The sequence below is a fragment of the Scylla paramamosain genome, unplaced genomic scaffold, assembly GCF_035594125.1.
Source record: "Scylla paramamosain isolate STU-SP2022 unplaced genomic scaffold, ASM3559412v1 Contig91, whole genome shotgun sequence".
NCBI lineage: Eukaryota > Metazoa > Arthropoda > Malacostraca > Decapoda > Portunidae > Scylla > Scylla paramamosain.
Genome location: NW_026973756.1, coordinates 52,411 through 75,000, shown reverse-complemented (window position 1 = coordinate 75,000; position 22,590 = coordinate 52,411). Strand labels below are relative to the sequence as shown.

At 45.8% G+C, this 22,590-nt stretch overlaps 1 protein-coding gene and 1 long non-coding RNA gene across 9 annotated transcripts in view; one reads left to right on the top strand and one right to left on the bottom strand.

Moving 5' to 3' along the window:
• LOC135098901 (uncharacterized) overlaps positions 1 to 11,761 on the bottom strand; it is a 12,905-nt gene extending 1,144 nt beyond the window's left edge. The window contains exons 1-6 of one of the 7 annotated variants that reach the window (XM_064001312.1): positions 8,941 to 10,184; positions 7,373 to 8,788; positions 6,245 to 6,680; positions 5,113 to 5,829; positions 4,533 to 4,715; positions 939 to 1,118 (exon numbers count right to left, since the gene is read on the bottom strand). In XM_064001312.1, coding sequence (XP_063857382.1) covers positions 939 to 1,118; positions 4,533 to 4,715; positions 5,113 to 5,829; positions 6,245 to 6,247 — 1,083 coding nt within the window. In that variant the 5' untranslated portion in view covers positions 6,248 to 6,680; positions 7,373 to 8,788; positions 8,941 to 10,184. Of the gene's footprint in view, positions 1 to 938; positions 1,119 to 4,532; positions 4,716 to 5,112; positions 5,830 to 6,244; positions 6,681 to 6,839; positions 7,340 to 7,372; positions 10,185 to 10,213; positions 11,321 to 11,444 lie in introns of those variants that run through there. The other 6 variants (XM_064001309.1, XM_064001314.1, XM_064001311.1 and 3 more) reach the window with 6 other exon arrangements.
• A 685-nt stretch (positions 11,762 to 12,446) lies between these two features.
• Positions 12,447 to 16,182, top strand: LOC135098904 (uncharacterized). Of its 2 annotated transcripts, none has more exons than XR_010267489.1 (2): positions 12,447 to 12,751; positions 14,127 to 16,182. It is a non-coding gene; the product is annotated as an uncharacterized LOC135098904 (long non-coding RNA). The 2 variants fall into 2 exon arrangements; XR_010267488.1 differs by lacking the exon at positions 12,447 to 12,751 and adding an exon at positions 12,759 to 13,103.
• The last annotated feature ends 6,408 nt before the right edge of the window (positions 16,183 to 22,590 follow it).

Below are 22,590 nucleotides of genomic sequence, written 5' to 3'. Positions count from 1 at the left end.
ACAATAATAATAGTAATGATAACAATACTAACATGAATAATGACAACAATGACCTTTTTTCTGTGATGACGCTCATTACTCTGATTATTGGTGGTGTTTGAGATGATGATTCCCTCGTGATGAGTACTGGCACTGTGAGGAGGAGGACAAGACCCGCCTGCCACACCGCCAGGGGCACCAGTGAGGGGGAGGGACGGTGCTCCTGTGACAGCCCCCACCGCCAGGGAGGAGGGAGGGACACTACCTGGCGGAGGGGCAGGGCAGGGAGTGTGGGGAGGGTGTGGGCCTGCAGGGAGGGAGGGAGGGAAGGACACTGTCTGGTGGAGGAGCAGGGCGGGAAGTGTGGGGAGGGTTTGGGCCTGCAGGGAGGGAGGGAGGGAGGGAGGGACAGTGCCTGGCGGAGGGGCAGGGCGGGCAGTGTGGGCCTGCAGGGAGGGAGGGAGGGAGAGAGGGAGGGACAGTGCCTGGCGGAGGGACAGGGCGGGCAGTGTGGGCCTGCAGGCAGGGAGGGAGGGAGGGAGGGAGGGACAGTGCCTGGCGGAGGGACAGGGCGGGCAGTGTGGGCCTGCAGGGAGGGAGGGAGGGAGGGAGGGACAGTGCCTGGCAGAGGGGCAGGGCAGGGAGTGTGGGCCTGCAGGGAGGGAGGGAAGGAGGGAGGGAGGGACAGTGCCTGGCAGAGGGGCAGGGCAGGGAGTGTGGGCCTGCAGGGAGGGAGGGAGGGAGGGAGGGACAGTGCCTGGCGGAGGGGCAGGGCAGGAAGTGTGGGCCTACAGGGAGGGAGGGAGGGAGGGACAGTGGCTGGCGGAGGGGCAGGGTGTGGTGGACCAGGTGAGGGAGGGTAAGGGTGAGAACGGGTGCGTGAGTGTTGTGACGGGCAGTCCCCTTCCCTCCAACCACGCGGTGGTGGCACCAGGGCGGGGCGCGACGCCCTGACCCACCTGCAGGGTGGCGGTGACGTTCGGCAGGGCCTGGGCCTGCAGGGAGTGGAGGTAAAGGCTGCCGTCTTCAAGGCTGATCCTTGCGTGCCGAGTCTGTCCCTCCACGTCGTGGACGGCGGAGACAAGGCCAGCCTCCACCAGGCCCCTGGCACGCTGTGTTAGGCTGTGCAGGTCCTCGGCCTGCAGGAAGGAGGAGGCAGTAAGTCAGGCTGGCAGTTTGGAGAAGGGATACAAGATGTACATTTCAAAAGGCAGCAGCAGCAGCAGCAGCAGCAAACCTTTAGGCCTTGAGCAGCCTGCTCAGTGTAAAGGGGGTTTTACATGAGGCAATTCACGGCTGCTTTTAGCCGGGATCGTGCAGCCGGGAGCGAAATGCAGCCGCGATTTGCTGAATTGCCGGAGCAGCCGGGAAGCCGGTGTGTGGGCCGCCTTGCCTCCATTTTTCCCGGGTCAAATAAGAGCAACTCTCAATATAAAATTGAAAATAGGAGGAAAGTTGTTGGCTAGTGTTTTAGTAATAACCATTGACTGTCTGCCATTATGTACAATGTCTGCCATTATGTACAATAAATAAATAAAATATTTACATTCATTTATAAAAATTGTGGAAAACAGATGAGGAACTTTGTTTATGTGGTCAGTGAGGCAGCCAGCGGCCCAGCACGAGTCTACCACAGCACCACAACACCACAGCCTGCCAGGCTTTATACACCAGGCACTGAGGCAGCCAGCGGCCCAGCACGTGTGTATCACAGCACCACAGCACCACAGCCTGCCAGGCTATATACACCAGGCACTGAGGCAGCCAGCGCCCCAGCACGTGTGTACCACAGCACCACAGCACCACAGCCTGCCAGGCTATATACACCAGGCACTGAGGCAGCCAGCACACCAGCACGTGTGTACCACAGCACCACAGCACCACAGCACCACAACCTGCCAGGCTATATACACCAGGCTAGTTGGGGGGACCTGAGGAGGTATTTTGCTGATTTTCCTTGAAATGACTACTGCTTCCGTGTCAGAGACCCGTCTTTGTGTGCTGAGCGCATAACAGAGGTGATAGTGTCTGGCATGGAGGCGTACATTCCTCACTCTTTTTCTCGTCCTAAACCTTCTAAACCTTGGTTTAACACAGCTTGTTCTCGTGCTATACATGATAGAGAGGTGGCCCACAAAAGATACTTAAACCTTCCATCACCAGAATCTCATGCACTTTATATTTCTGCCCGGAACCATGCCAAGTCTTTTCTCCAACTAGCCAAGAACTCCTTCATTAACAGAAAATGTCAAAACCTTTCAAGATCTAACTCCCCTCGTGATTTCTGGCATCTAGCCAAAAATATCTCCAATAACTTTGCTTCTTCTTCTTTCCCTCCTCTATTTCAACCAGATGGCACCACTGCTATCACATCTATTTCTAAAGCTGAACTCTTCGCTCAAACCTTTGCCAAAAACTCTACCTTGGACGATTCTGGGCTTGTTCCTCCCTCTCCTCCACCCTCTGACTACTTCATGCCACGTATTAAAATTCTTCGCAATGATGTTTTCCATGCCCTCGCTGGCCTAAACCCTCAAAAGGCTTATGGACCTGATGGGGTCCCTCCTATTGTTCTCCGAAACTGTGCCTCCGTGCTTGCACCTTGTCTAGTCAAACTCTTTCAGCTCTGTCTGTCAACATCTTCCTTTCCTTCTTGCTGGAAGTTTGCCTACATTGTCTGTCAACATCTTCCTTTCCTTCTTGCTGGAAGTTTGCCTACATTCAACCTGTTCCTAAAAAGGGTGACCGTTCTAATTCCTTAAACTACCGTCCTATTGCTTTAATTTCCTGCCTATCTAAAGTTTTTGAATCTATCCTCAACAGGAAGATTCTTAAACATCTATCACTTCACAACCTTCTATGTGATCGCCAGTATGGGTTCCGTCAAGGCCGCTCTACTGGTGATCTTCTGGCTTTCCTTACTGAGTCTTGGTCATCCTCTTTTAGAGATTTTGGTGAAACTTTTGCTGTTGCCTTGGACATATCAAAAGCTTTTGATAGAGTCTGGCACAAAGCTTTGATTTCCAAACTACCCTCCTACGGTTTCTATCCTTCTCTCTGTAACTTCATCTCAAGTTTCCTTTCTGACCGTTCTATTGCTGCTGTGGTAGACGGTCACTGTTCTTCTCCTAAATCTATTAACAGCGGTGTTCCTCAGGCTTCTGTCCTGTCATCCACTCTCTTCTTATTATTCATTAATGATCTTCTAAACCAAACTTCTTGTCCTATCCACTCCTACGCTGATGATACCACCCTGCACTTTTCCACGTCTTTTCATAGACGTCCAACCCTTCAGGAGGTAAACATATCACGCAGGGAAGCCACAGAACGCTTGACTTCTGATCTTTTTGAAATTTCTGATTGGGGCAGAGCAAACTTGGTATTGTTCAATGTCTCAAAAACTCAATTCCTCCATCTATCAGCTCGACACAACCTTCCAGACAACTATCCCCTCTTCTTCAATGACACTCAACTGTCCCCCTCTTCTACACTGAACATCCTCGGTCTGTCCTTTACTTATAATCTGAACTGGAAACTTCACATCTCATCTCCAGCTAAAACAGCTTCTATGAAGTTAGGTGTTCTGAGACGTCTCCGCCAGTTTTTCTCACCCCCCCAGCTGCTAACTCTGTACAAGGGCCTTATGCGTCCATGTATGGAGTATGCTTCACATGTCTGGGGGGTTCCACTCATACTGCTCTTCAAGACCGGGTGGAATCAAAAGCTTTTCGTCTCATCAACTCCTCTCCTCTAACTGACTGTCTTCAGCCTCTCTCTCACCGCCGCAATGTTGCATATCTAGCTGTCTTCTACCGCTATTTTCATGCTAACTGCTCTTCTGATCTTGCTAACTGCATGCCTCCCCTCCTTCCGCGGCCTCGCTGCACAAGACTTTCTTCTTTCTCTCACCCCTATTCTGTCCACTTCTCTAACGCAAGAGTTAACCAGTATTCTCAATCATTCATTCCTTTCTCTGGTAAACTCTGGAACTCCCTGCCTGCTTCTGTATTTCACCTTCCTATGACTTGAATTCCTTCAAGAGGGAGGTTTCAAGACACTTATTCATCAATTTTTGACCACTGCTTTGACCCTTTTATGGGACTGGCATTTCAGTGGGCATTTTTTTTTTATTGGATTTTTGTTGCCCTTGGCCAGTGTCACTCCTACATAGAAAAAAAAAAAAAAAAAGCTCGTTGGAGGACGACTCCATCTTTGTTGTTTGCGTTGTGATGCAGCGGGCCAGCGGGTCAGCGGCTGCTCTCCACCGTGTGAAGGCTTTCAGTTGACCAGCCGGCTGGAAAAACAGCCCCTTCAAACCCGCCTTAGTACATCAACCCACACTGGCAGGAGAGAGAGAGAGAGAGAGAGAGAGAGAGAGAGAGAGAGAGAGAGAGAGAGAGAGAGAGAGAGAGAGGAGAGAGAGAGAGAGAGAGAGAGAGAGAGAGAGAGAGAGGCTGTGGAAAGAGAGAGCAACAAGGAGAGAGAAAGAGCCGTGAGCCGCACAGCTAGAGCAGCGCCGGGCAGCAGTGACACTTGGGGCCTGCCACACTCACCGTCAGGGGCGGCGCCAGTAGGGCCTGCAGCCTATCCGCGATGGAGGAGGCCTCGGCCAAGGCTGCTGGGAGGCTGGAGTCCCCCGAGGCTGCAGCAGCAGTGCCCACTGCCTCCAAGGCTGCCTGTGTGGCAGCAGCGGCAGTGGTGGCAGCCTGCAGGGCTGCGCGCGATGCCTGTGCCACCTGAAACACAACGCGGCAGTGAGGCGGTGTGTGTGTGTGTGTGTGTGTGTGTGTAGGGTACCGTGCAAATGGAGGGACGTGTGGTGGAGGCGTGGCCTGAGGTTAATGATCTAGGCAGGAGTGTTAATAATGGTGGTTTGAAGTAAGTGTTTGTAATTAGTTTAATACTGTGTACCACTGTGTAACTCAACAAGTGACTGATGAAGTGTTGACGCGCTACTTGGAGTTTAATGTTTTAACATTGTTGTGGAGTAAAGCACATGTTTGGGACTACAAACACTGTGTTGTATGTGAGTGTTGTATGCACAGCTTGAGGTGTGCTCAATAAACTCACTCACTCACTGACCGTGGCCAGAGGAGTGACCTGCAAGCACAACAAGTGTGAGGCCACACCCACCTTGGTGACGGTGGTGACGGCGTGGACGTCGGGAAACACTCCCAGACACTCCCCTGTCTGACTGTCCTTCTCCACCAGAAGGTCTGTGTCCTCAATGACCTCGTAAGCTTCCTGCCGTGTTGCGGCCGTGCGCAGCGACTGTAGCGCGGCGTGCAGCTGCTGCTCCTTCTGCTGCACCTCCTCCTGCCTGCCCTCCACCCGGAACTCCTCGCGGCGCACCGCCTCCCGGGCACTCTTGCTCTGGTCCACCAGCGTCTGCAGCTCGTCTTGCAGCCGCTGCTGGCGACTGCTCCAGCCACCGAGGGTTGTCAGGTACTCGGCCAGCTGGCTCTGCTCCTCCTGGCAGGAGCGGATGGCAGCCAGGACCTTCACCTCTTCCTCCTGCAGCAGGGACTGTGCCCTCTTGCTGAGTCCCGTTGTCGCCTTTGGTGCAGGCCGTGTCACTGGTGGGGCTGCCTGCTTCCCTGGCTCGGCTGGCAGAGAGGCCAGTCTTCTCAGTCTCCTGATAAAGCCCTCCGTAATATAGGAGATGAGGAACTGGCCCGCCTCGGGCACGGCGTGACTCGCCCGGCAGGTGGGGCACGTGACGGCACCCTGCTGCTTCAGTCCGTCAATGCACGGCGAGCACACTGTATGGCCACAGGGCAGAGTGCGTGGCCACCTGAGGGTGTCGTCAAAGGTGTTGAGGCACACTGGACAGTCCTCCACGTTGTCATCCTGCAACAAAGAGGCGGCGTGAGGGACACACTCCACCCAGCTCAGCACGCTCTCCACATCAAACACCTCATGCTGCTGCTGCTGCTGCTGCTGCTGCTGCTGTCAATCTTTCCTCCACCATTAACCCCTCACCTTCATGTTTTCCCCCTCATTCACAACCACTCATTTAATATATATATATATATATATATATATATATATATATATATATATATATATATATATATATATATATATATATATATATATATATATATATATATATATATATATATATATATATATATATATATATATATATATATATATATATATATATATATATATATATATATATATATATATATATATATATATATATATATATATATATATATATATATATAATTCCAATACTGCTGGGGACAACACTCACCATGGCTCAAGCTGCCTTCTGTGTTGCTGGCCTTCCTTCAGGCTGCCTGCCTCTGTGTTGCTGGCCTTCCTTCAGGCTGCCTGCCTCTGTGTTGCTGGCCTTCCTTCAGGCTGCCTGCCTCTGTGTTGCTGGCCTTCCTTCAGGCTGCCTGCCTCTGTGTTGCTGGCCTTCCTTCAGGCTGCCTGCCTCTGTGTTGCTGGCCTTGCTTCAGGCTGCCTGCCTCTGTGTTGCTGGCCTTGCTTCAGGCTGCCTGCCTCTGTGTTGCTGGCCTTCCTTCAGGCTGCCTGCCTCTGTGTTGCTGGCCTTGCTTCAGGCTGCCTGGCTCTGTGTTGCTGGCCTTACTTTTGGCTGCCTGCCTCTGTGTTGCTGGCCTTCCTTCAGGTTGCCTGCCTCTGTGTTGCTGCCACAACGCTGATCATACTCCGCCTCCTTGCTCCTGATTGGATGGAGATGATTCACCAGTTAGTCAAAACATAAGCTCATTTAAAGTTATAGTAAAATAAACCAAAGTAATGGCGAATAAATCTCATAGCAATGGAAGCCGTGTGGGGGCAACAGGTCGCTGTAAGGCTCTGACACACACGCCAGCATGCACCTTGTTGTTGTGGGAGCGTGTCAAGCCAAGGGTGGTGATGCCGACGTGTGCTTCATGTGGCTCACTCACGAGGATAGACGCTTTAATGAAGAGCCAAAGGAATTAGTATTTAGAGATTATGATGCGGTGAGAGGGGCAGCATGGGCGGATGAGGAGCAACTTCAACACCAATGTTTCTCCGCGTCACCAGCGCCGCCAGGTGATGTCGCCAGAGGTACTACGTGCTCACGCCACCGCCAACAGTCCACAGGTGAGTTAAGACAAGAGTGATAAGATTACTACTCGTATCACACCTGTGGCGGCGGGGAGTTGGGGAGGTGGCCACTGGAAGAATCGCAGTATCTGGTAACTTCCATCGCCTCTCATGTCGGGGAAAAGCTGCCACACTGATACCCGAAGCAACTCCCGCCTTGTCTGGCAGCTGACTTTCATGTCACTGCTGAACTGACCGACCATCAACGTGAACAACACAAACATTACTTTTATTCCGCTCTATAGAAGTATTCTTTCCTTAACATTTGAATAACAATTACCTCTCAGATCCGTGATGGGACAAATGCTCCTCACCGAGGTGTGGTCCTCTTATTGATGAGATACTGTCCTGTCTGTTGTGAGTGATGCAACACACATCACTGTCACTGGCGCCGCCACGCTGTAATGTCGTGTTTCTATGTTGCGCGGTATTGGTGCGTCCCTAATCTATAAGACTGGCTTTTGTGGGTTCAAGGGAACGCTTTAAGTTTCTATAATTTTTACCTAATTTGTGTCATTTACATATATTTACACTCAGACGATCATATACGACTTCCGACAACAACGAAAATCTACGAAAATAGTTTCATCTCTCTTCAGATAAATACCATTAAATATCTGGAACACTTCACATTACACTTCCGATTCAAATCATTTCACATATTTAATACTCACTGATAAATCACATCCTACACAAACCTGGCAGCTAATATTCAATGAGGAACACATCGCACACCTACCCAATCCCTCTCTGTCAATATATAACACCAACATTTTACTGTGACTGCATTGCAACTGTCTGGCACCTTATGCCCATCCTGACCCTCTCTGGTCTGACAGCTCTGTCTAGCTTGTCTCTCTGTCTGCTTCTGTCTATTCCCGTCTCCTACACCTTGTAATATACACGTGATGTTATAGCAACCTTTTGCCCCAACAAGGCTTCCGTTGTTATAACATTTATTTTCCAATATTTCGATCATTTAGTTCATTTTCCTGTAACTTTCAATAAGGTTAATTTTCGAGTAAGTATATTTATTTCCTCATACTTTGATCATACAGTTCATTTTCCTATACTTTCCGCAAGATCCATTTTCAAGTAACTATATTTTTCTTCCCATACTTCGATCATACAGTTTATTTTCCCTTAACTTTCACTAAGGTTCATTCTCGAGTAGCTTTGGTAATCGCATCTTCTAATCAGGAACAAGGAGGCGGCGGTTCCTATGGTGTGCCGGCTGTCCGTGTTGTCCACATCATCTGCTTCCGGTGACCTCTGCTTCCCTCGTATACTAATTCAGTGATGGTCACCTGAGTACCTCTTCTTGTAATCTTGTGCTAATCTCAAGCTTTGTTAGTGTTGTGATGACTCACCGGATTTTGTTGTTCTCGGCGGCCACGTCTCGTCTCTTCTTGCTACCTGTTGTCGTGTTTATCATCTTCTTCCCTCATTTATTCTTTCTACTTTTTATTTCCTTCTTCATTTCTTCATTCTTGTTTCATTCTTCTTTCACCTTACGTGTTTTATTTTGTCTTGTTTCCTGGGTTAAAACAGTAAATATGAGCAATGAGTCCCTAGAAGACTTTTTGAACGACAGCCACGATGATGAACGCTTCCTGCAGCACTCTGGACGTGTCGCTCGCTCTTACCTCAGTGACGACTCTCGCCTCACTCTCGCCTCGTCACCAGATATCTAGGTCTGGGATGCACAAAACAAGGAAATGACGCTTGGTGAGTCTAACCTGAATAAAATTTTCCTAGTGTTTTTAGATGCTGTGTAGGAAATACATGATTTACCAACGCCAAAATGTTGTCTCTGTTTGAGCATAAGTGTGACAGGGATATATTTACCTACATGAGGCCTGACAGGCCGTGACTGAGGGGAAGGCTGAGGGTAGTAAATCGTTCAGCCTGTTAAAGACTGCTATGTCATCTCCTGAAATGCCCTCCCTTAAAGACCCTGGCCAAGACCAGCCAGGGCACAGTCGCTGAGTGGTGGCGGGAGGCGCTGGCCAGTCGCCGCTCAGCATCACGGAGGTCAACCACCACCACCACCACCACCTCGTTTTCCACTTCCTCCTCTTCTTCCTCCTGCAAGTGTCGTGTCATCCTTTTGTTTATTTACAGTGAAGCCAAGGCTATGACCACATTTTCCGAGTAACCTCTTCAATCACTTCTACTGAAGGTTGCAGGACAGCTGATAAGGGCGTCCTCCCACAGCCTGATAACAGCTATCATGCTATAGATAACGCTGGCAGGCCTTCAGTCAGGCGGCCAGCAGAAGCAGCAGCAACAGCAACAGCAACAGTAGTAGTAGTAGTAGTAGTAGTAGTAGTAGTAGTAGTAGTAGTAGTAGTAGTAGTAGTAGTAGTAGTAGTAGTAGTAGTTGTTGTTGTTGTTGTAGCAGTAGTGTAACCGGTAATAATTTCTTTAGTTTCTGTTTCTGTTTCCGCTAATGTGTTCCGTTTTCTATAACTTGTTTTTATCTCTGCAGGCTTATGTTGCACTTTCTCAGATAAACTTGTGTGCCCCATTGTGCTTTTTGTCACTCCTGTCACTACATCTGGTAACTTTGCCGTTGTTCTTCATTAGTCATACCTGGTGCAATGCAAAGTTGGGCTGTCTATCCTGTATATGGATGAGTGTGAGGAAATACTGAACTGCCTTTAAGGCACAGGGAAGTGGATAGTTGTATCATGAAAATTTTATTGTATGTAAATCTTAATATTGATATGATTATGCCACAGTGTGAAAAGAAAAAAAAAGAAAAAATTAAAAACCCTAGAAATAACATGTTATCATCTTAATTAAATAGGCTCAAACAGTTTAAGAGATAGGATAATTTTAAAACTAGGAATTTATAGCCTATTAAATTGTCTACATCATTTACTATCAACTTTTTAAAATTTTTGCATATGTAACCCTTTTAACCCACAGTGAATGTGCGGTCAGTTTTTTTTTTTTTTTTGTCAGTTGCAAGTTGTTAATAAAATTAATAATAAATTTTAAAAAGTAATAAAAAAATACTAACTTACGTTTATAAAGCAATTCAAGACAAAGAAAACAAGACAAAAATTAAGAAAATCGGATGATAAATAAAAAAAGTAGATAGAAATTAACGCACAGTGAGTGGCAAACACGTTTCGAGAAAAACGCCCCTGAAGACACGTCAGAACCCGCCTGCAGCGTACGCGAGATCTTCCTGGAGTTTCTTGTTTCTCATCCTCAATCTTGGTTTCACATTCATCTTGGCATCTTGATTCTTCAAGTATTTGCTCATCAATGTGGTGTGTTCTACTCCAAGAAGTGAATCCAGGCAACTGGGCGGGGGTTGGCATGCGGTGACGCCTGCGAACTCGACCCCGCTACAACCACATCTTCTTCTATAGAGGGTGGTGTTGTCTCTCTTCTTTTCTTTTCTTCTTGAGCCTTCTCTAGCCCTTATCTTCGCTGCTCCACGAATCTCTTCCTCTTTGGCATTTTGCAAAAGCAACAAAATGCTGATGAAAGACGGACGACGCGATGACACATTCTCTCTCAATAACAGCTGGGAGCAGCACTGAGGTTGGAAAGAGAAGACGCTCTGTCCCAGAGGAACCACTGATGTGTTACCATATGAGTGAGCAAGTAATTTTCATGTTTGATTTTTCATGGATTTCTCTCGAATTTTTTCCAAAAAATACCACTGCCTGCGGTCTGAGAGAGTAAATTAACCTTTTACGGGTGAATGGGCGTGTAAACACTTATAATTGAGATACTCAAATGAAATTAACACAGTGTTGCCATATGACTGAGCTAGTGGTTGGTATATTTTTCATTTTTCATGATTTTTCGAGATTTTCCATGTTATTTCGTTGCCCCGCGCCTTAACTCGTAGTAAGGTGTTATTCACGTCACATGACGTGCTCCTGTTGGGTACGTCCACAGGTTTCTCGCGTCACATGACGTTTTTCACGTTTTGCACTTGCTTGCTCTGTGTGGGCAATAACTATTCCTGTGGGAGTGTCTGGCATATCACTCGAGCTTTACTTTTCCCAGCAAACACTAATTCGTCATCACTTCCTCGCTTTCAGCATCGCCTTCTCCACTACACACATAACCTTTATCTTTATTGCTATCATCTAGAGCAATGGTTCTCAAACTTTTTTCATGAGCGACCCTATTTGGACATTTCATTCCTTCGCGACCCATGACTGGTTCATATGTGATGAAGTTGTAGAATAAACCAATAAGAACGAAATATTATTATTATTATTAGTTAGTAAACATAGTAAGTAGCATATGAAGCAAGATATTATATAATTTTACACACACACACACACACACACACACACACACACACACACACTACTCACACAAATGACTGCAAACGGCACAACCTCCCTCGCCTGCGGTCGGTGGAAACAGACACCGCGCCCGAGCCTGCATGGGCCCACTGCCAGTCCAACATACGCGTTTGATACAGGAGTCATTCCTGTCAGAGGCACCAGTACGTGGGGCCCAGGAGGAGGGAGGTGGGGGAAGATGAACATACATAACAAAAGTAATTTGTGGTTAAAGAAGAATAATTCAATTAAGTAACTGAAATACACTGAAACACTGAAAGCATGATAATGTTCCTGTGTCCCTGCGACCCATCAAAATTGATCTCGCGACCCAACTTTGGGTACCCATAGTTTGAGAACCACTGAATTCTAGATTCTAGAGGGTCATCACTATCAGAGCTACCAGAATAATCAACAAATCTTCCATCATATTCGCTGATATTTGAAAAAACGTCACGTGATATGACAAACCTGTCGGCGTACCCGGCAGGAACACATAAGAAAATAATCATTATGTGCTAAAAATGTTGCTGGAAAAATATGAGTGGAAAGTGTATCAACAACGGGGAGTACATCTGGCAACGGCGCGGGAATTCCTGACGTGACTCACCGGTGTTGGGATTTAAAAATAGTGAACTGCGCATTTCAAAATGTCTTCATTGTTTTACAGAGATGGTTCTGAATTGTTTGGGTTAGGAAAAAAAAAATTGTACTATGTAAAATAATGAAACACGTTACGGGTCGTATTAAACGCTTCCTCGTCCCCTCTCCACAGTTTTCAGGAAGCTCTACTGACAACGCAGTGGTTTTCAAGGACGTTCTAATAATTGTGATAATTTTTAACAAGCAATTCCGTATAATTAGTGAGGAAAACACTTATTGGAATGCGAGTGTTCACCTCTGTGCCATTTGAAAACTGTGTGTGTGAGAGAAGGAAGGGTTTGGTACAAGCCGAATTTCTTGATTAGAGGAACAAATGCATGGCACGCCTTAACGTTCCTCTCTTGAGACAAAAAAAAAAAAAAAAAGTGAGTAAATAAATAAATAAATAAGATAAATAAATAAAAATAAATAAATAAATAAATAAAGGGGAAATGTAGAGTTAGAGTGAGAGGTCTTGAGTTCCAGACCTCCAGCGTGATCGTAATTGGGTGAATGTACTTGTGAGAGACGGAGATAAATAGATAAATAAATAAAATAAAAATAAAAATCGCGATTGTTATAGAAAAAGAAGCAAGAAGGGAAGAGTTTTGGTTTGTGTGAGCAGGAGGGTTAGCTGTGGTGAGTGTGAAGGCAGCTGTAACAAACATGAGGCATTTGTCAACAGAATCTGAATGGTAAGTGTATTGTGGAAGTGTTCAGTGTATGCGTGTATGTAGCCCACGTGTATGACTTTGTTGTAATGTTTGGTGAGCACTGTGGAGTGTTTGGCTTCCCCCGTCCAATGCAACATCTTGAAAGGGTAAATTATTCATCGTATTCCGTGACTGTGAGTCAGCGATTCATCAGCGTGTTGCCCCAGGCATGGTGATGTGGTGGTGTGGTAGCGGGGCGGAGCGGGGCGGGTGGCGGAGCCTAGTGGAGCGAGGGTGGAGGTGATGGGCGAGATGTGGAGTTTGCTTCATTGTGCACTGGAGGGTTTTTTGTACTGGAGTTTGCATCAAGTTAAGGAACACAGCAGTAGCAGAGGTAGTGTGCAATAGGCGCCGGATATATACATATATATATATATATATATATATATATATATATATATATATATATATATATATATATATATATATATATATATATATATATATATATATATATATATATATATATATATATATATATATATATATATATATATATATATATATATATATATATATATATATATATATATATATATATATATATATATATATATATATATATATATATATATATATATATATATATATATATTTATATATTCTGGTGTATTACTGAACTTAGCGAGGAATGGTGACATAGACTTACGAGTGTTATATAAGCAAATGCATGTTTTCACTATTTAAACATAAGTACACATTTGTCACCTCTCTCTCTCTCTCTCTCTCTCTCTCTCTCTCTCTCTCTCTCTCTCTCTCTCTCTCTCTCTCTCTAACATGGCATATTTTTTTTTAGTTTTGCGTTTATGATGAGTATTCTATATGTAATAGTATTTCTAATCATAATTTCTTGTAAGTCTCATAATGAGCAATTTAAAACAGGTTGTGAGCAGGATTAGGGCGCACACTTGGTAAGTGGCGGCCCTTCACTCAGTTAACACGGTGTAAGGAGGTGTATTGGTGCTTTATACACCAAAAACTTGTCTGGCTGTTTTCTTTCCATATGAGCTGATGTAAGGCATGTACCGGTGGGTTTCTGTCTTGTTAAGTAAAGGATTATGTTAGTGCGTAGTGTTTACCTCTTTAGTGCTTCACAAAAAAGTGCCACTCAGCCACAACTTTTATGTAAGTCTTTGTAGTACACCACTGCACAAAACTTATGTCATTTCCCTGTAGATCTTGTTTGTATTTTTATTCCAGTATGCTCAAGCCCACGGGTGATTTCTTTCATTGATATGCAGGCCTCACGTACACTTCATTCTTTGTCAGTGTCGTGCTGTATTCGCGGTGATCAGTGAACTGCTGGCTGATGCAGATCTAGTCTTCTCTTGGGGACTTATTGTCTGCATGTTGACAGGCTGGATCAGCAGAGGAGCCGACACCGCACAGCTCGGCGCTCTTCCCCTGTGCCTGAGCAACACTGCGCTGACACGTCTGTCCGATGCAGGGAGGAGACAGCAAGCGAGAGGCGAGGCTGGGCGGAGTTTGGACATGTCAGGCAGTCAGTGTTCTTAACTAGAGTAAATACAATTGAGAAAAGTAATATACGTGGGGAAAAGGTTTTCAGTTCAGGTTTCCCATGAGATGAAAGTAAAAGGCATGTAGAAAGGTTTGGGTAAGCAATTACAGATTCAATTATGGTAGAATGTTTGTGGAAAAGGGAAATTGCTACATGTTGAGTGTCTTGTTGGGGCAATGGAAGTAAGTGAAAGGAAGGAGAGGCTTTGCTGAGTCTAGCCATGTCTGAGTATTACTGTACGTGATTAGGATAGAGTTGTGAGAATAATTTTTTTTATTTTTTATTTCTACTCATATTTCAATAGTTCTAGAAATAATACCTTCACATATAGCATGTGACATGGAGGGTGTATTTCACCTGTTAATTTTTAGAGTGATTTTTATATTGTGTGCCCTTTACTTTCCGTTTTCTTTCACGGTTAAGGCTGTCTATCGTTCTTTCTTATGATAGACTATGGTATCTCGCCTCGGGTCGATTCACCTCGCAAACTTTGCACATTTTCATTCTTATTTCTGTTATATTTGTGTACTTTAATTCCTAAACTGGGTGTATACCTTGAAGGGACACTGCTACTGTGTCATGCGTATAATCACGTTGAAGAAAGTAGCCTATCATGTTTACGGATTCAGGTTTTTTTTTCCTCTCAAAGTCCACCAGATTGAAACATTTAATATGTGAAAGGAGTGGTTGTAACCCCCTTAGAGGGCTGGGGATCCACCTACCATAGTTCCACAACGCAGGGTTACCAAGCAGCCCTTCGCATGAGGCCCCAGAATGCCAGAAGCAGCCCTTGTTATGCGAGGAAAAAATATTGAGTGACTTGTGATGTCAGAGTAAAAAATGAATAAGGGAGAGGAAAGGAAATATTTTGATCAGCACGTAACAAATGAAATATCTTAACACAGTACAGTTGATAATGAAACACTGGGTCACTGCATGCGAAGCACCACAGAGAGCACCGTTTCTCACATCTTGATCAAGCACCAAATAAACACATGAAACACGAGATGTGAAGACGATAGTAATTGCTAGAACGATTCTAAGTATTACTCATGACCATGATGAGGTACAAAGCAACCAGCCACCCGCCTGCCTTCATGGCTCCACTATCTGAGAGTGCAACACCTCGGCACACGAGCCTCCTGCTGTCTCCCACTGTCTGCCTGCTGTGTGCCTGCGCTTCGCCTTACCTTCGGTGCGCTACACATATCTACGTACACATATCTACGTTCATAAGGTCAATATCTTGCTTCAGAAATTCAGGATACTCACTCCTACAAAATGGTGTCCCTCAGGTCCTCTGCGTCACTAACCACCGAGGCACTGAGGGAAGCAGCGCCACTCACGCAGTCATCACTCTTAACCTTGGCACCAGACTGAGTGTTGTGTTGGGCCAACACTCAAGAGGATGGCCTCGGCTCCGCGTGTGCTGTCGTTAACCTCAACAGCTCAATGAGGGCTGTCTTGGGAGGCCAGACTGCTTGCGCCGTCATTGGTCTTGTGGAGGGCGGTGACGCGGCTGGTGTCAGTACTGCAAGAAATGTCATTTAAAACCCTATAACTTCCACTACAACCTCCTGTCAGTGATGCAGATATCTTGTTAATTTGTCACTGGAACCACAACAACACCATTAAAAACCCCTATAACTTCCACTACAACATACTGAAATAGTGTTTATCCTGTCAGTAATGCAGAGATCTGTCACTAGAACCTTAAAAAACATTCCTACCTCTCTCTCTCTCTCTCTCTCTCTCTCTCTCTCTCTCTCTCTCTCTCTCTCTCGCACACATCCCCCTCTTCGTCTTTTAATGTCCCTAAGTGTTTTTATCTTTAATTCTCTTCATTTCTCTCTTTTTCTCATCTATTTTTATCACCTACCCACTCGCCTCTCACTCTCTCACTCTCTCACACTACTCCTCTCACTCTCAATGTCCCTTCGTTTTCCTATCTTTAATTCTCTTCATTTCTCTCTTTCTTCTCATCTCTTTCTGCCACCTACCTACTCCTCTCTCTCTCTCTCTCTCTCTCTCTCTCTCTCTCTCTCTCTCTCTCTCTCTCTCTCTCTCTCTCTCTCTCTCTCTCTCTGCAGCCAAGACAAACAAGGAAGGATAACAAGAAGCCTGCAAACCAATTCAGAAGATGGAATGAAAAAACTGCAAGAATGGTAAGTAGTAGTAGTAGTAGTAGTAGTAATAGGTATTGGGCATGGTAGTGTGTGTGTGTGTGTGTGTGACTCACAACACGCAACGAGCCCTTTAGAAAGATGTGTGTTAAGAAGGACGTGCCCCCGGCGGTAAGGAAAGCGCGGCAGAGACTTTGGGGTGCGGAGAGGACGGAGAGGGAGCGAGCCGGGAGAGGAAGCTTTACATTAACGGCTGTGTTATCAGCGGCTGGAGGCAACAGGCTTTTTAAATGACCCACGGCGAGTGAGCGAGTTGTCTATACCATGGAATCCGAACGGAATTCATACAAAGTTGGAGAAAACTCAAGTGTTGCGAGTGCTGACCAGTATGGTGTTGTGGGAAGTAAAGCCAGCCTGCCAGTGTACGGCTCCCCGGCTACGTATCATGTCTCAGTGAGGTGGCTGGGTGGTGCAGCCGAGGGGCGGGGCGGGGCGGGGTGGTGTTGTGGTGTGTGTAAAGCGTTGTTAAGCTCACTGGTTCGTGGCGTGGGTGTGAGTGTTGTGAGCAGGCGTGGCTTCAGTTCAGTAATGTGTCTGGCATCATGTTGTGTTTTGGTGCACACCGCCGAGTTACTCCTTGTTTTTCGAGTGTGTCATTTGCTGCTGTGCAAGAAAGAATGCATCTGGCCATGTAAAGGATGGTTGCATTATCACAGCTGATACGAACCCACGCCTCGGAGCAGCGGTAAAGGAGTTACTTAATCATGTAACGAAAGGTTGTGTTGCTCTGAGCGTTTTGCCAACACTGACAAACGACACTTTGAGAACATTGTGGTTCATGTTGATAAAGATGTTCGAGATGAGAGTAACGCGGATGAACTGCTGACAGGCTATCCCATGAAATATATAAGTGTGTGTGCTGTTAGTTGTAAAGTTAGCAGGTCAGGTTACAGAAAACGAGAGGGATGACTTGGGTAAATGGGAGACGGAAGAGTTTGGCAAGCTGTGGATTGGAAAGGTGATGTCAGTGTGTCAGAACACGATAATGAGAGGTCACTACTGGTGAAGATATCAACACTCACTTTAAAAGAGTACGTAACCAAGCGCAGGACAGTCACGATTATGATGTCAGCACACACGTCAGCACCACAGTGCTAGACAACCCTCCCTGCCCCTGGAGCAAGTCAAGGCTGTGATGTCAGCACACACGTCAGCACCCCAGTGCTAGACAACCCTCCCTGCCCCTGGAGCAAGTCAAGGCTCTGATGTCAGCACACACGTCAGCACCCCAGTGCTAGACAACCCTCCCTGCCCCTGGAGCAAGTCAAGGCTCTGATGTCAGCACACACGTCAGCACCCCAGTGCTAGACAACCCTCCCTGCCCCTGGAACAAGTCAAGGCTGTGAGGCCAGACAATTTGTGGTCAATAAACTTATCTATCTGTGTGTGTGTGTGTGTGTGTGTGTGTGTTTTCAAGGTGTTTTGGAAAGGATAGGGATGTTTTTGTTATTGTTGTTGTTGTTTGTGATGTTTTTTGCATGTTGTTCTATTTCTTGGGTGTTTTTGGGAGAGATAACTGGGTTACTGATTTTTTAGGGCGGTGTTTCATCAGCAAATATATAGATGGCGCAGCTGGCGTCACTGCAAATATATAGATGGCGCAGCTGGCGTCACTGCAAATATATAGATGGCGCAGCTGGCGTCACTGCAAATATATAGATGGCGCAGCTGGCGTCACTGCAAATATATAGATGGCGCAGCTGGCGTCACTGCAAATATATAGATGGCGCAGCTGGCGTCACTGCAAATATATAGATGGCGCAGCTGGCGTCACTGCAAATATATAGATGGCGCAGCTGGCGTCACTGCAAATATATAGATGGCGCAGCTGGCGTCACTGCAAATATATAGATGGCGCAGCTGGCGTCACTGCAAATATATAGATGGCGCAGCTGGCGTCATTATAGATGCTGGCGTCACTGCAAATAAAGGCATTGCAGATATCGTTTGTCTGGCGCTACAATGCTTCATCAGTGACCAACAAAATGAACACTCTATGTATTATCTTCATCGCTAATCCTTGGTGTTAGTTGTCAGTTGCTGAAATGAACAAGGCCAGCCTCCAGGAAAGTGGTGACTGTGAAGCCGTGTCAGCAGCCATCTTGGAACATTTGTATCGATGTGATGTAATCTTATGTATAGATGTGTGTGGGCGTGTTTAGGCGTGTGTGGGCGTGTGTGTGGAGGTGTGGATACGTACAGGCATGTTTGAATGCGTGTGGGTGCATGTGGCCTTAAGTGTGCGTCTGTGGGCGTGCATTTCCTTACGTAGGCGTGTGTGGAAGCAAGTATGGTTTTATGTGGGCGTTTGTATGGATGCGTATGGGCGTGTATGAATGCCTGTGGATGCGTGTGGGTGTGTGGGCTTGCGTGGGCGTGTATTTCCTTGTGTGGGGGTGTGTATGGACGAATGAATAAGTATGGGCGTGTGTGAATGGCTGTGGATACTACATGTGTGTGTGTATGGACGTGTGTGGGCGTGTAGTGAAGCATGCATGGCTTCGTGTGGCGTGTGTGGGCGAATTGAAGGGTCCAGCTCCGTTGGCAGCCCGCCATGAAAACATGACGTCATCGAGAGTCGAGACCCAGACCGAGACCTTCCCCCTCCTCCGTGTCTTTTGGTCGATGTTTCCCACAATTTCCACTGTTTTTCGGCCACTTCCGGGTAATTAGATATACTACTACTACTACTGCACCACCTCCTGTCCTGCCCCACTGCCGCCCGCTGGTGCACCACCTCCTGTCCTGTCCCACCGCCGCCCTCTCGTGCACCACCTATTATCCTGCCCCGCAGCCGCCTGCTGGTGCATCACCTCTTGTCCTGCCCCACTGCCGCACGCTGGTGCACCACCTCCTGTCCTGCCCGACTACCGCCCGCTGGTGCACAGCCTGTCCTACCGCGCCGCCACCCGTTAGGGTTGGTGTGTGTGTGTGTGTGTGTGTGTTTGTGTGTCAAGATGGCGGCCAGGTCAGTTTACAGCTGACTGTGTTCCGAGTTTTTGCCATTTTTTTTAGGGTTCCTGAGGGCTTCTGGAGACTCCAGACGACATCTCACGTTACATGAATGCAGTAAGACCTTAGTGAGCAACTTTCGTCTTGGCAATGGGAACCCAGAATATAGAAGTAGTCGTAAAAAGAAGCTGCCGTCTGGGAAAACATTCCCTCAAATCGCCACCTGCCCGCGCATGTGCAGTAGGGGTTTGACATCACACCGTTACCATGGCAACCAAACAGCTGTCAGACCTGCGTAAACTTAAGCGTAATCAACTAGCAAAGATTAACAAAGAAGATTTAATCAACTCCATACTAGCATCTAACGCACAAGATGGTGAGCTGGCTAAACTGAACAAGACGCTTGACGAGGTTATGAATGAAATTAAATTACTTAGAGACATGATTACTTCCCCAGAGAGTACACTGAACCAGAACTACACCGAACTTAAGGCTCGGGTCGACAAGCAGGCTGAGATAATGGTGAAGCAGCAGCAGTTCTTAGAAGCACTTGATCGAAAAGAGCGAGAGGCGAACATCGTTATCTTGGGTGTACCGGATGAACACGACACACTGGAAGGTGCCGCGCATGACGAGGAGAAAATGAGCAAGATTTGGTCCAAAATGGGTGTAGGCAGTGTGAGTGGTACTCATCGTCGGCTGGGTAACAACACTTCACCCGGCACCAGGCGACGTCCCATCCTGTTCACGCTGGCTGATGAGGGACAACGCAGTACCATCCTGGACAACGCCAACCGCTTGAAGACATCTGGTGATAATTACAACAAGATTTATGCCAAGAAGGATGTCCACGCTTGTGTGAGGAGGGAGTGGCGACGATTACGGGAAGCAGAGACGACAGAGAAGGCACGACCAGAGAATGCAGGCTGTGCGGTACTTCTGGATACGAGGGAAGGGAAGCTGTATAGGGATGCAGATGTGATTGATATCTGGAATCTTCAGTTTTTTTTAACATCACCACAGCATACAAGAAAGATAAGATCAATGTCGTGGAACACAGGTGGAGTGCCCACAAAGTTAGAAAAGGCAGATGTACAACATGTTACATGATTACGACATAGTTTGTATTAATGAAGTTAAAACAGCTATGCCAGTGTCTTTCCCAGGTTATGCGACGTGTAAGAGTAAAGAAGTTGGTGCTGCAGAGCGAGTGGAACAGTTGTATGTATTAACCACTGGTCATCTGTTTCAGTATTTGATGCTGACACAAGCACGAGAGATCAAGTTTGGATGCAATTTCGCAATGTTGAGGGTGAACCATTTGCCGCCCGCCAGCGGGCGGCGGGTGGGCACGGACCGGGCGAGGCGCGTCGGGCGGCAGCATGTTTCTGAGACTTGGATGATGCAGTAGTCCCCTTCCAAACTTCTCCAGAGCCTCTCGGTGCCTGGTGGATAGTCTGGACAGACTCAGGGTGGTCAGGGCTTCTTCATAGGTGGTGTATGCAGGGCCAAGGATGACCCTGCACGCCCTTTTCTGCACTCTCTCTAGCTGTAGCTGTTGAGTGTGTGTGGGGGAGGAGGACCACGCTGGGGAGGCGTACATGAGTTTGGGGAGGATGAAGGTACTGCTGCTGCTGCTGGTACTACTACTACTACTACAACTACTACTACTACAATTCTCCTTTCCCACTCCTCCTCCTCCTCCTTCACTTCCTACTACCACTACTACTACTACTACTACTACTACTACTATTTAAGCTAGTTTAGACTTGCTACATAGTTGGAACTACTACTACTACTACTACTACTGCTACTACTGCTACTATTACTACTACTACTACTACCATTACTAATACTGTAATTGTAGTAGTAGTAGTAGTAGTAGTAGTGATGGTGATGGTGGTCAAGTAGTCGTGCTAGTTACGGTAGGTAAATATTTTTTTAATTTTAATATTCGTTACTACTACTACTACTACTACTACTACTACTACTACTACTACTACTACTACTACTACTACTACTACAGCTACTATTGCACTAATACTATTTCTACTACTGATACAATGATTCGCTCTCTCTCTCTCTCTCTCTCTCTCTCTCTCTCTCTCTCTCTCTCTCTCTCTCTCTCTCTCTCTTTAGAAATTGTAAATATAATTGAAGACATTATTATTGTTATTATTATTATTATTATTATTATTATTATTATTATTATTATTACAATAATATATATATATATATATATATATATATATATATATATATATATATATATATATATATATATATATATATATATATATATATATATATATATATATATATATATATATATATATATATATATATATATATATATAGAGAGAGAGAGAGAGAGAGAGAGAGAGAGAGAGAGAGAGAGAGAGAGAGAGAGAGAGAGAGAGAGAGAGAGAGAGAGAGAGAGAGAGAGAGAGAGATATACTCGTATATATAGAGAGAGAGAGAGAGAGAGAGAGAGAGAGAGAGAGAGAGAGAGAGAATATTATTAATCTTTATATTAACAATCCCAAATAATAATGATGATAATAATAATAATAATAATAATAATAATAATAATAGTAATAATAATAATAGTAATAGTAATTTATGTAGTATTGTCCATGTAAATTACATACATACATCGTACATAGAGAGAGAGAGAGAGAGAGAGAGAGAGAGAGAGAGAGAGAGAGAGAGAGAGAGAGAGAGAGAAATGATTATTATTATTATTATTATTATTATTATTATTATTATTATTATTATTATTATTATTATTATTATTATCGCGTGTGTGTGTGTGTGTGTGTGTGTGTGTGTGTGTGTGCGCTCACACACACACACACACACACACACACACACACACACACACACAGACACACACCTTCCTATTGCTTTAATTTCCTGTCTATCTAAAGTTTTTGAATCTATCCTCAACAGGAAGATTCTTAAACATCTATCACTTCACAACCTTCTATCTGATCGCCAGTATGGGTTCCGTCAAGGCCGCTCTACTGGTGATCTGGCTTTCCTTACTGAGTCTTGGTCATCCTCTTTGAGAGATTTTGGCGGAACTTTTCCTGTTGCCTTGGACATACCAAAAGCTTTTGATAGAGTTTGGCACAAAGCTTTGATTTCCAAACTACCCTCCTACG